The sequence below is a fragment of the Lutjanus erythropterus genome, chromosome 3, assembly GCF_056507025.1.
Source record: "Lutjanus erythropterus isolate fLutEry1 chromosome 3, fLutEry1.hap2, whole genome shotgun sequence".
Taxonomy (NCBI): Eukaryota; Metazoa; Chordata; class Actinopteri; order Lutjaniformes; family Lutjanidae; genus Lutjanus; species Lutjanus erythropterus.
In genome coordinates this window covers 40,367,232-40,380,867 of record NC_139319.1, presented here as the reverse complement: position 1 = coordinate 40,380,867, position 13,636 = coordinate 40,367,232, and the positions used below count along the sequence as shown (strand labels likewise).

General features: G+C 40.2%; 2 protein-coding genes across 4 annotated transcripts; both read left to right on the top strand.

The window, feature by feature from the left end:
• The first annotated feature begins 3,756 nt into the window (after window positions 1-3,756).
• Window positions 3,757-9,600, top strand: LOC146330644 (type-2 ice-structuring protein-like). 2 transcript variants are annotated; one of them, XM_084716165.1, is made up of 11 exons: window positions 3,757-3,804; window positions 4,264-4,342; window positions 4,805-4,858; window positions 6,625-6,678; window positions 7,007-7,057; window positions 7,278-7,328; window positions 7,465-7,494; window positions 8,116-8,210; window positions 8,845-8,970; window positions 9,065-9,155; window positions 9,269-9,600. In XM_084716165.1, exons 1-11 carry the CDS (start codon window positions 3,772-3,774, stop codon window positions 9,358-9,360), a joined length of 756 nt encoding a protein of 251 aa, XP_084572291.1. In that variant the 5' UTR covers window positions 3,757-3,771; the 3' UTR covers window positions 9,361-9,600. The 2 variants fall into 2 exon arrangements, with proteins under 2 accessions (XP_084572291.1, XP_084572292.1); XM_084716166.1 differs by lacking the exon at window positions 4,805-4,858.
• A 2,142-nt stretch (window positions 9,601-11,742) lies between these two features.
• LOC146330643 (ladderlectin-like) lies at window positions 11,743-13,636 on the top strand. 2 transcript variants are annotated; one of them, XM_084716170.1, is made up of 9 exons: window positions 11,743-11,854; window positions 11,948-12,055; window positions 12,285-12,332; window positions 12,449-12,484; window positions 12,573-12,614; window positions 12,730-12,821; window positions 13,011-13,136; window positions 13,237-13,333; window positions 13,517-13,636. In XM_084716170.1, exons 2-9 carry the CDS (start codon window positions 11,992-11,994, stop codon window positions 13,585-13,587), a joined length of 576 nt encoding a protein of 191 aa, XP_084572296.1. In that variant the 5' UTR covers window positions 11,743-11,854; window positions 11,948-11,991; the 3' UTR covers window positions 13,588-13,636. The 2 variants fall into 2 exon arrangements, with proteins under 2 accessions (XP_084572296.1, XP_084572297.1); XM_084716171.1 differs by having other exon boundaries at window positions 11,752-11,854; window positions 11,945-12,055.

Below are 13,636 nucleotides of genomic sequence, written 5' to 3'. Positions count from 1 at the left end.
TTTCTTTGGCCACAAGATAGCATCATAAGGCAAGAGAGCACTGACACACACAGGATTGGATTGAAATCACACAAGAAGGGGTTCCAGCTATACTGCGAGCAGCCATTTGCCTAAAACTAGGCTTAGTGAAGAGAATGCATGAAATTGGAAAAGAGAATGATATTTTTAAAGACTAAAGATAATCTTTTCAGTGGACTAGGTTGCTTACATGGTCAGCACCGCATACAGATTGACCACACTGTCACACCCGTTGTGGACACCCCTAAGGAGGAAGCCAGTAGCACTCTGAGAAAGAGTAGCTGAAGAACTACAGCAAATGGAAAAACTGGGAGTGACAGGAAGGCAGACTGAGTGGGTTAATATGATGGTAACTGTGGTATTCTTGGCCTCATGTCCTTCTAATCACAATCCTTACTGTTTTCTCTTTTGTGTTCCTGAAAGTCATCTGCTATTTGAGGTGGTTGCTGTTTTGGGCGCTTTCTTTTTTTGATATATTGTGCTCTGGCTCTCTGTTTAAGATCTAAGCCTGGTTAGTTTAGCTCTTATTCCAGCTGTCTTCCATTCTGGATTTTCTGGCCGGGTGACCCGTCTCAACATCTGCTGCACTGATCCAGTCCCTGTGTTTCCTTTTCCCGCGCTAATGAGTGTATTGTCTATATATGTAGATATACCTGCTGTATTTCACCATCTGACCAATATTTGCTGAGAGGTAAGCTAGCTTTAGCCTCAGTATGTTAACATTAACGTTATATCATCTACACAGCTGTTAGGTAACTTGACATGGTTAATGCACTTTAACAGGGTTCTTGTTTTAAAACATGTAGGATGGAAAGATACTGAAAATCTGTACGCAGGTACAAGTGCTGTTACATTGCTAAAATAATACTCAAAGGAAAAGTACTGGTGTTAGAAAAATACTGAAGTAAAAGTACAAAGTATTTGTTACAAAACCTACTCCTAAACCTAATGAGACAAGTGCAGTTTTAAAAATGGACAATCATGGATGAAATCACACATACATCTGGACTGATTTTTAAGGGAGCAAAGCTCATTGTTCCACATCAGCTGAGACAAGAAATGCTTAACAAAATTCATGACTGACTCTTGGATTGTTAAGTGTAAAGAAAGAGCCAGAGGCATTTTGTATTGAGAGAATGTCAAGGTGCAAAGAGAAGAGACGTGGTGCTGCACAAACACGAAGAGCCACATTCAGTAGTAGTTGGGGACAGGTGTGTGTTTATGTGTTATAGGTGTCTATCTGGGGAAAATGGAGAAGAAAGCATTTCCATCTGCAGATGGACAAGACACTTACCTAAAGCTGGACAGAGACTCTTAATGAACAACGTGAAGCACTATTTTATCAAACCACATCTGGAAGATAAGTAAGACCACCTTAGATACAGAGAGTTGGTTGAATGACATGATATTAAGAGTGTCTTGCTCTTATGTTTAAAATGTCCCGTATGATTGAAGACCTTTGGTTTTGAGAGTATAAATGCTTTGGTAAGTCCAATACTTTGAATAGTAACTTTTATATTTTGAATCTTTAGTGTTATATCTGAATGTTTTGAGACATGTTTGCAGGTGTCATGCTAAACTGAATAGACCCCCATCAAAAAACAAAAGAGTGTTATAACGATGGATTTGATTTATTAGGCTTTTGTGCCTTATACACAAGGTACAAGGTACCTGTAGCTTGGGATAACATCATATGGAAGTAGGGAGTCATTACATTATTTGTTGTGCTGATGTGAAGCAGCATGTTAATGTATGTCTGCACGAGTAAGAAGTAAAGTTCTGGTTATAAGAAAGTTTGGTCATCAAGCCTCCTCACTATAACACTAGATAATGTGGTCTCTTCTCTGCTTTCTTGAATATTTTGGGGTTTACTGAGGCTGCTTTACTGTAACAACAGAGGAGAATCCTGATGTGTTTTGTATTATTTGCTAAATTGAGGTGATTGTTACAATATTCACACAATTTGTGATCTATTCACCTGCTAGTCAAGTAACGTAGCGATGGCTAGCAACGTTAACTGAGAACAATGTTGCACAATTTAATAAGACAAATGCCCTCAACTACAGCAGTTGGTTGGAGTACACAGTTTAACCTGAAAGTAGTGTGACTGAAATTTGTGTAGGAATCAAAATCAAAATTTCTTCATTTTTCTTTTGGAATCACAATTTTGGAACTGATTCTTCTTTGGAATTCGGTCCTCAGTGCACAATCCAGGTGTGAATGTCTGAGCCTTCGCTTGTGTTCAAAGTGTTGCATAATGGTTCATTTATGAAGTTAAAATATGGATATGGATATCTATACAATACCTGCTCTTCTAACTATAAGAACCTACAGTGAATAGCCAGCTGGAGGGAGCTTACCAAAGTAACTAACCCTCACTGAAAACAGCCTGCTTGCTGTTAGCTATATTGTGTGTGTTACGACCCCAAGAACAGCTTGTATCCAGAGGAGGTCAAACATAATCAGTCAAGAGTTGCAAAAACATGTTTATTTTATTTACAATAAGCAGAAAACAGGGTGACCAAATCAAAAGGATCAGAACCTAAAAATAACTTAACTAACCCTGATGGGTCGGCCAAAATGAACAATAGAAGGGGAACCACCTCTGTCCAACCCACGTAGGGCGGCAAAACAGGTTTCCCCCTTTACCCGAAAACAACCTCTGAACTAAACCTTAACCAGCGGAAACAAAGCCACGCAAACTGGACTACCAGACCCACCAGTGTTACACAATTTGCAGTAGTTCAATGCAGAAGAGATTTCCAACATCCCAGTTAATTTCATTGTCACCATTCACAGAGATGCTGTTCCCACAGAAACCCGGGTAAGTGGAGGAAAATGGATAAAAAAATGTGCATCCCATAGCGTCACTTAGTGACTTCACATTAATACTGACCATTTAGTATATTGTTACAAAAGCACATTTCAGTGTAATTAATGATAATGTTGACTAATCATGCTGACTCAAGTAAGACATCATCCCATCATTAAACAAGGTCACCATTTGATGACGAACTGCATCATAATATATTGCTGTTTCAGCCAATGAAAGAGCACTTCAACCAGATTACTCTAAAACGTCCCTGAAAGCGGTGTGTAAATTATGTAATTTATTGCACGACCAAAGGTTTTACTGCTTTGAATCAAAGTATGTAGTACTGGAAAGGGGTTGTAAAAGCGATATGATATAAAAGGTAATTGTAATTGTAATTGTTTGTCCACTAGCAGGGCACTTCAGAGGGCACTTTACCATGGTTTGTCCACTAAAAGGGCTCCGCAGAGCACAGTTGGGAGTAAGTCACACATGTGCAAGTCACTAGCAAGTCTCAAGTCTTAACCCTCAAGTCTCAAGCAAGTCCCAGCTCACTGTGGTGAGAGTCAAGTAAATCAAGTCAAATCATTGCTTAGGTCAAGTATCTCACAAGTCAGCACAAGTAGCACAAAGACTGGAAGCAGGTGGAAACAGCCAGCCTGGTTCTGTCCAAGGTTAGCAACACATCTAAACCTTAATATAGTACTTTATTTTATTAAAATCTCTGAGTGATTTGTACTTCAGTTCAGGAAGTTTGTTTCCCAGCAGTCTGGATTGAGTAACACAGTGATACAATGATAACTACTGAACTCCTTCCAAAACATATTCCTATAACCTGGGTCACTTCTGGTAAAGTGTCATTCAAACCTTGTTATCTCTTGTTATCTTGTTCCAGTAGGTCTGTGCTGATAGTCAGTATATAAAGAGCTCAGCAGGCTGTCATGTTCATTACAGCTGATACTGACTTCAACCAGGTAAAACCTACTGACACTCAGCTACTGTCATCTTTTAATGCACTCATCCTTTCTTTCTCTCTGGTTGGTTTCATCCTTTCTTTCTCTCTGGTTGGTTTCATCCTTTCTTTCTCTCTGGTTGGTTTCATCCTTTCTTTTTCTCTCTGGTTGGTTTCATCCTTTCTTTCTCTCTGGTTGGTTTCATCCTTTCTTTCTCTCTGGTTGGTTTCATCCTTTCTTTTTCTCTCTGGTTGGTTTCATCCTTTCTTTCTCTCTGGTTGGTTTCTGTTTCCAACCTCTTAAACTGGAGCAGATGTTGTTTGACGTAACTTTTAGCAAACGTTCAGTTCATGTGTTTTTTTAGATTTTAGGAGAATAAACAATCACTGTTATATAATAATGTAACTAAACACTGAGGTTTAATAATATGATCATCACACACACATTTAGAATCCAGACTCTCTGTGTTTTTTCCTCCAGACCTTCATCATGTTCATCATGAAGACTGAGCTGCTCGTCTCTCTTCTCTGTGTCAGTCTCTCTGTCAGTGCTGCAGCAGGTAAAGTCATCAGTAGACTCCAAACAACACTACTGATGCTTTCTGTCATTTCTTTACATCGAACAATTTATCACCACTCAAAGACAAAATATGATGCGAGCGTCTTCCAAAAAAAAAAACAAAAAAAAAAACAGCGCAAATGATCCCTGCAGGTTCATATATGATGAGTTTAGACACTCTGATCAGAACTGATGTCCAGGTTCCAGATGTCTTTTCTGACCTTGTCCAAGTATTTTTTTGTGTCAGAATGAAAAACATCCGGCTATGTTCACCTTTGTTACTCAGTGTGAACATGCAGAACGTTGCCTGAACAGATTTTTGTCAGGAGATTTGATCATTATTAAAGATAATATTAGTATCCATGACAGCAGCTGCATTCATGTTAAGGGTCATCAGATCACATCTGTATAGAAATGACATATTCATTTGATGACATGATGTTTTTACTGTTTGTGTTCTCAGTTGTTCCAGTGGACGACGTTGTTCCAGAAGATAGAGCTTATGTTTCAGTCCCAGGTCAGTGTCTGATGAACATCTACAGTCACTCTCTGTCTTCTGTCATTTATGTCATCGTCATGGCAGCAAACACTGACATCACATTTCTGTCAGTGTTACTGGAGAGTGTTCATTCATGAGCAGCCAGTGGGACGATCAATTCATTTACAGCGTCTGTAGCAGGTGACCATGACAACTGAATGAATCAGCGAAATGGTTGTTTAAGTGTCAATATTAAAAAAAATATATACAGGGTTTGATATAGGTATATGTTTATCTTTGTAAATTAAAGGCAGGTACAATTGAGAAAATTAAAGGCAGAAAGAGGTTAATGACATTGACATGTGGACAGGAATCAGGGACCTGATTTGGACACCAGGGAAATACACAAAGAAAAGCCTACAGAAGTTGGGATGTTTTGTTACTTTAAGAAGGGATTTGTTGGCAGAATTAAAGTGACGAGGACACCAAAGGACATGTTGTTTTGTATGTGGACAGGTTTACACAGATATTTGAGGACATGCATCAGTGTGTGTGTAGTCTGTAGTGTAGTCTGGAGTTAGAATGCAAAAGGCTCAGTTAATCAAAATATAAAAAATGATGCAAAATATTTAACTGATGAGTATGGTCAACACAGTACTTATCTGAAGGTCTGATTTAACATAAAATCCAACATATCTGACTCAAAGTAGCAACTACAAATCCATGTTTTAGTGGCTGGAGTCCTGTTGTTTTTGTGAATTGCAGTGATTCATTTGCTTTTCTTTTCTCTATCTTTCAGCAGTCTGTAAAAAGATCGCTCTGATTTCCTGTTGAATGTATTTGTTCAGTCAATCACACACCAATTCTTTATCATTTTAGATGCCTGTGTGTTTTCTGATTCAACTTCTTTACTCAACTAAAAGTGAGACAGTACAGGCTCTGAAACGTACTCAGAGTATAAAAGTAAACTGTCGTCCACTGAAAGACATTTCTACTGACTGTCTCTGTGCAAAGTTTACTGATCCTCATGTCTCTGTTTGAGCCTCCCTTTCTTGTCTGTTTCTCTTCTTTTTGTGCCTTTTATTTTACATTTTCTTTTCGTCTTGTGACATCTTATTTTGTCTCGTTATGTCTTTTTTTGTGTTACATGTTTTCAGTCATTTCCAATATTGTTACTGTTTTCTCATCATTTTACATCTCTTGTGTCGATTTTGTCTTCTAACATCTTTTTTGTCTTTGTGTTACATCCTTGTTGTCTTGTTATGCCTTTTTGTTATGCCTTTGTTTTTTTGTCTTGTTATGTCTGTCGTCCTTGCCATGAAGTGATGGACACACCAAGAAATCATCTCTTCTAGAAATTATTGTTCTGTCCTTACAGGTGGAAATCAGTCTTGATATTGGGAGGGCTACACACAATGATGCAAAGTAAAAAAAATCAATAATCCCCCTGAAATGCATTAAAAATAAGGTTACAAGCCTGTTTTGAAAATGTAAGGAGTAGAAAGTACAGATAATTATGTTAAAATGTAGGGAGTAAAAATAAAAAGATAAATAAAGTACAGATACCTGAAAACTCTGCTCAGTGGAAGTAGCCACATGACTCGTCCATGCTGTGACGTCATTTACACACTCTCTATAAACACAAGGCTACAGATGTGTAATGAGCAGCCTGCAGCTGGTTCCCTCTCTGTGCTCTTCATTCTCATCATCATTATTGTGATGGTGACTAATGATGAAAAGATGATTGACAGGAAACACAACAAACTCTTGTCATTAACATGTGAAAACACTGTCTTTCCTGTCAGTTGTTCCAGTGGAAGACAATGTCCCAGAGGACACAGCTGATGTTTCAGTCCCAGGTCAGAGTCTCCACAAGCTGCTGTTACTCACTACAGCAGAACATCATCATCCAGAACTATATACTATACATATTCATACTTCATTCCACTGCATGTATTTACTGCATCTGAAGAGAGAACACTTATCACCTCCATTATAATCTTATTTCTGATTTGAGATGAACATTTTAGAGAACATAATGATACTCTGCCTGTTTTACTGTAGTGCTCAGTAGAACCTCAAAACATCATTAATGAGTCAGATCACTGCTGATACTTTGAAATTCTGTGACATTTGTTCAGATTCAGATTGTTTCTTTAACCACATTCATCATGTTTCTCCTCTCAGTTTTGGAAGTAGCAGATGTTGAAGACATGGAGGCTAAAGGTGCAGCTCCAGGTGAGCGTCTGTTTACCTGCTTCCTGCTCTCACATTGTAAACAGTCCATAGGGACACTGGACATGTTGACTATCATGATGATATTATCATGTGATATTGTTACAGCAGGGGACAATAAGGGGCTTCAGGTTACTCCTCCTGAACACTGAACATATTTCTGACCTCAGAGTCTGTCTGTCTGTCTGTCTGTCTGTGTGTCTGTCTGTCTGTCTGTCTGTAGATGACACAACAGAATTTGCTCTGGAGGATCCACTGCAGGACGAAACTCCACGTAAGCTCATTTCAGGAAACACACAACAGTAACAATATATAACACAGATAAGATGAAAATGATTTGCATAAAATAATCAGAATGTATAAAATGAAGCTGTGTTCTTCATTCCCTCTCTGATCCCTGCACTGTCCAGGAGGTGGAGCTCTTCCTCCTTTCATCCAAGGTAAATGACATGATGAGCTCAGACTGAGGCTGCTGTTGATGACATGACAAAATCTGACCACTGTGATATCCAATAATAACAATTCTGTTATTTTTTATTTTTTATTTAAAAGTCACTTGTGTTTTCACTGATCATCCAGGCTGTAAAAAAGTGAAATTTCCTTTAAAGCAGAAGCCTGTACACACATAACAACTACAAAAATAGCTATAAAGTTTCTGTCAAGTAGCAAAAAAGTCCACCTCATCAAAAATATGCTTTTTGACAAGCTTGAGCCAGAGGGAAATTATCTTAGTTTAGTTTAGCATAGACTTCAAGCCAGTCTGGCTCTGCACAAAGTCAAACAAACAAGATAAAAGGTTTTCATTATTGAGCTGTAAAGCCAGGTGTGTTATTTCCTCTTACTTCCAGTCACTATGCTAAGCTAAGCTCAGCTAATTCTGGAGTCTCCTGGCTCTAGTTTCATACTTAACAAATGATGTCTTATCATCTAACCAAACTGTCAAACTATGTTTTTAAGTTTTGCATTGCTTTTTTTTCAGTTAAAGTGGCAAGAGTTGTTAGATGGTTAGCATGCTGCTGTTTGCTTACATGAGATTCACGTTAAATGTTCATTTTTTTCAGGGAGATCACGTTCATATTGTCCAGAAGGATGGCAGTCACACCAGGACAGCTGTTATCTGCTGGTCAACATGTCGTATACCTGGACTAATGCAGAGGTAAAAGACAGATATGTTTGTCAAGAGATGAGAGGAAATGTTCTGATTCTGTTTGAAGATGAAAAAATTGATTTTTGGTCATAGTTACATTTTTCCAGTGTAAAATGCTAAATTGTCCAAAGAAACATATTTACACTGGTATTTAGCTTAATTTCCTTTGTGGTTCACTGTTTTTTTTCACTGTCCTCTATAGTATCTACCTGGGAGGATAGGTTTTTTGTTTGTTTGTTTGTTTTTGCAGATATCTGTGTCTGAGGTTTCTGCGTCCAGCACAAGACGTATATTTCTAAATAACTGTATATATTGTTTTATTTTGTCTCATTTTGTTTTGTGATTTTATCCTATTCTGTACTGAATTTAATTAATTGACTGTATTGCATGTGTGTTTGTATGTAGCATGAGGGAATTACAAGTCTCATTTTGTTGTGCAACCCTGTATTGTGTGATGATAATAATGAATGACGTTGGTGCGATGATACAATGAAGCTGAATGGAGTTTTGAATGTGGAGCTCACAGCACTGAAACAGTGTTCTTGTCCCTCCGTCTCTTCAGTCGAAAGTCATTTAAGCTGCTCACTGGCAATCTCTCTGTTCATGTCTTTGCTTCTGTGTCCCTGTCTGTCTCTCTGTCTAGTTTCTGTGTGAGAGTCTGGGTTCCAGCCTGGCGTCAGCCCACAATTTATGGGAGTACAGTTTCCTGCAGCAGCTGGCCTGGAAGGCTGGTTTCTTAACAGCCTGGATGGGTGGACACAAATTCCAGGTCAGGGATCAGATTCACGCTCAAGCTTTAAAAACAGACACTTCTCCACAGCGTTGTAACAAATACTGACTGTAATTCGACTGTGTCCCCACAGGGCTACTGGAGGTGGGATGATGCTACACCGTTCGACTACAACAACTGGTACACCAGCAATGGCTATGACTGTTTGCACTTGAACAGCCAGGGTAAGATCACACGAGGGGTTGAACGGGCAGACCTGAATTTTGTGGGTATAAATGCTAACAGTTAGCCTCTGTCAGAATCTGTTTCTAACCGTATGTTGTTGTTGATCTTGCAGATTATCGAGGCTGGACCAGTACAAGCTGCACCAACACACATCCATTCATCTGCTCATATAAACTTGGGTACTGTGCTAATGGTAGTTCCTGAGGACGGAGGCGTGTTTGTCACTGACTGCCGTACATGGATCAACATGTTGCTGACTGTGAAGACAATTTTCTGCAATGGACTGTATGTTTATATTGCACATTTTATTACCTCACCTTTCTGGTAATAGAAGCACAAGTGTATTTTTCAGTTGAATTGACGGATTTCTCTTATCCTCTCTGTTGATATAAAATGGAAAAATAAATATATGAGATGACAACAGTCAAAATGTCTTGTGTTCAGGTATTTGAAATACACAATGTTTGTTCATTTGCTGGAAAGTTTTGGATGTATAAGGTTTTCGCTGACATAAAACTCCCTTCATGTGTGGTTGTTTATGAGGTTATGAAGTTATGAGGCTGTTAATGACAATCTGGGACACTGCTACACTAAAAGGAATGATGATTTATGATCATTGGTCCTGGTAGATTTTTAACTACATTACAACCACAATGGTTTTTTGTGCAGTACGGTCACTGTGTATTCTGGTGTGTAAAATTCTTATCTGGGTGTAACCTCCTCTGGAGTTGGGCCTCCAAGCTGGCTGCAGTGACTTCTTGACGGCTGCAGCCAACCTGTGACAAACCTCCTTGTTCTGATACTGAACTCATGTATGCAGGAGAACAGAGAGAAAGACGTGACTTAAAGTCCCTTTGAACTTGGCCTTCTCCTCTCGTAGGCCTCCTCCTTCTGGTTCACAAGTCAGCTCTAACTGGACCATTTGTCTCGTTGTCTGTCACAGACCTGGTTGTCATGCATCTCTCTCCCAGAGCCTTTGGGCAACAGAGAATCTGTTTGAGGGATCCCCTTCTTTGACACAGGGGACATGCTTGAGTCTAGGCCAGCACCCAATAATACGGGTTGGTAGGGCTGGGGACAACTTCATTTCAGAGCCCTCATTTCTCAGTGGTACCTCATAGACCAGTATGGGCCACAGGAGACAGTGAAGGATGCGGTTTCGATAAATCTAGGCCTTGAATGCCCCTGGTCAGAGACTTTGCCCACGCTCCTGACTGGCTTTGCAGGATCTGGATGCCTCCTAGGATCAAGCGGAACTTACCTATTAACTTTCCTAGCTTCAACACCAGTGCCTTGGAGTTTTTGGTCTTGGAGCCCATTCGTGCCCATGTGATGAGTCTCTCAAGGCCCTGGAGGATCCATCTGTGTCCACATGCCAAAGTCAGGTTGTCCATGAAGGCTCGGACTAGGGACTGTTGGACTCCAGACTTGGTCAGGGGGCTCCTTCACTCCACTTCTGCTGACATACCCAGCATGTTCATGTCCAACTCGAATAGTATCACTGAAATGGTACATGCTGTGATTATCCCCTTTTCCAAGTGGTGCCATGTTAATGTGATGTTAAAGGGTCCAAAGGTGACTCTCAGACTGAAGCAGTTATAATAATTCAGAGTGAAGTCCCTGATTTTCTGTATGCTGTTTATGGTGCTGTTTCCACCAGGTTGTGGGGTATTGATCAAAAAGGCATTGGCAAAGTCCAGCCACGGGACTACTAGGTGTTCGTTGTCTTCATGCGCCTCCCTGATGAGCTAAGTGACAATTCCAGTATGTTCAAGGCACCCACGTATGTCTGGAACGCGGTGTCTATAAAGGAGTTCTACACAGTTGCCGCAGTCGCCCTCAACGTTGCACTCATACTCATCCTCGCTTTCTGCTGCCTCAAGATGGCAATGCACCAACTATGACTGAACACACAGAGACTGACCACGCCTCATTTAAAGACCAACACAATAGGTGCACTGATGGATGCCAGTACATTTGCTATCTAAACAGCGTGGGCGCTAGCTGTGAAAATGACAGGTGTGTCAGTCAGGAAATAGCAATGACAGTGGCACTGACCTCTTTGTGCCAGGCAGAAGATAGAGCCCTTGAACGCTGATATATGGCCATATACCAAAACATATAATTAACTATATATGTTTACAGAAAGGTACATGTATTTTGATCCAATATCTGGTCCCGTCGACAGTATATTGATAATAAAATGTGTAAATAAGTGGCAGAGATGTCTGTCTTGTAGTTCATTTTATATACAGCTGTTAACTAGCAAACTGACACAAAATACTCTTGTTTCAGTTGCTCAAGTGATGCATGATACATTGATCATTGTGTCCTTTAACCACTAACATGGTTCACCTTCAGCTGTGTGTCTCATTGTGTTTCAGAGAAAGCTGTCAGGTCTGTTTACATCATTAACATCAGTGTTGTATCATTAGATCACATCAGTGAGATCTGTATCAGTCATATAAATGTCACTGATATGAGTAAATGTTTATTGGCCTCATGTGTACAAATTGAAGTCTCTGAGGGATAAAACACAACACAAACACACTCACGTTTCAATCAAAGTTCATTCCTTCACGTGCCGCTCTGTGTGCTGCCTGTGCTTCAGGTGTGTATATAAAGAGCAGGACAGCCTCCTCATCATCACTGCATCTCTCAGCTCATACCTGAACATCACCTCACATTTACCTGACAGGTAAGACACCTGCTCTCTCTGTCTCTGTCTCTGTCTGTCTCATTCCATGTGAGTCAATTCTGTAACTGTTTGACTGTCTCTGACTCCCAGCAGACGTTCACACTTCATCGTCCTTCATCCTCCTCATCGTCTTCATCATGAAGGCTCTCCTGATCCTCTGTGTTTTGCTCAGCGGTGTTCTTGCTGTCACAGCTGCAGCAGGTCAGATCATTTGATTAGATTTAGACCTCGCTGGTTATTATTCATTGTTCCATTATTCATCTGTCTGTTTTCAGCAGTCACTCATATGGATTTCACTGTCAGTAATTATTTTTCTACCACATGACCCTCAGGAGGCCCTGTACTTTATAGTTTGAAGATATTCATGAATAAATGAATGAAATCAGAGACATGTGACAGGCAGCAGCCTCATCCTTCTGTTTCCTTTCAGTTGAAGCAGTTGAAGCTGCACCTCAGGAGCTGCAGGAGAACAACCAGAGTAAGTTGTTCTCACACAGAAAACAGTTGTGATACAGTTTAAATGAATGTTATGTGAAGGTTTGGAACAGATTGTCGCTCATCACACTGAGCTTGTGTTTTCTGTTTTTGTCTCAGTGGGAGAAAATGAAGTTGAAGTTGTTGTTCCTGAAGGTAAAAAGCTGAACGGATGATTCATTACATATTGTGTCACATTAGTAAAACTTTCTGAGAATGTGACTGTTTTTATTCTTTTCTTTAGTGGAAGAGCCTGAGATGTTTCCTGCTGGAGAGACGGCTGAAGGTCTTTTGTCTTTGAATTAAACACTGAACACTGAGCCTGCTGTTCAATATCATGACACCAAATGATGTGTTCAGGTACTGATGCGCTCCCCTCTCTGTTCTGTTCTGTTCTGCAGGTCGTTTTTTCTCGTGTCCCCCTGGTTGGGTCAGATACAAGAGCAGTTGTTACCTGTATGTGAGCTCTGGCAGAAGCTGGAGCAGTGCTGCGGTAATTTACATTCTTCTCTTAAAGATACACGTGCAGTCAGAGTGCTGCTTTGAAAGTCTGTTTCTCTGCTGTTCATCTTGTAAACTAACATGAAAACACTTAGTCTACATTTTATTATATTAAAATAACATTTGCATGTGTGTGTGTGTGTGTGTGTGTGTGTGTGTGTGTGTGTGTGCCTCCCTCCAGGCCTACTGTGCCAGTCTGGGAGCCTCCTTGGCTTCTGTCCATGATGTGTTTGATTACAGTTTCCTCCAGCAGCTCACCAGGAGATCAGGACAATCCGTCTCCTGGATGGGAGGATTCTACTTCCACGTTATTAGACCATCAGACATGTTGAATAAAAAGCTAAATCCATGAAGATGTCCACAGGAAATGTTTAAGAGGAGCTGAACTTGATGTGTCTTGTGTCCAGGGCTGGAGGTGGGTTGATCAGAGCTCCTTCAACTACAACTACTGGAGCTCAGTGAATACTGTCAGCCGCTTCCCGTGTGTCCACGTTAATGCCAGAGGTAAGACAACATTTCTATTCAGATCTATTCAGCTTGATCATAACACTTATCAATGTGTTTTTATCTTGACCACTGCACAGTTTGATACAGGCTTAAATGAAGATTAATAAACTCAAGAATTCTCATTATTATGATCATTATTGGGCTTGTGAGACATTAATGAGTGGACATTTTGTCTTTCAGCGGGCTGGTCCAATAATAACTGTGGTAATAGTTGGCCGTCCATCTGCATGAAAAGAACCGACAGCTGCTGAAGCTGACAGCAGAATACAGCTGTGTGTACTGGTCTTAATCATTTTGGTC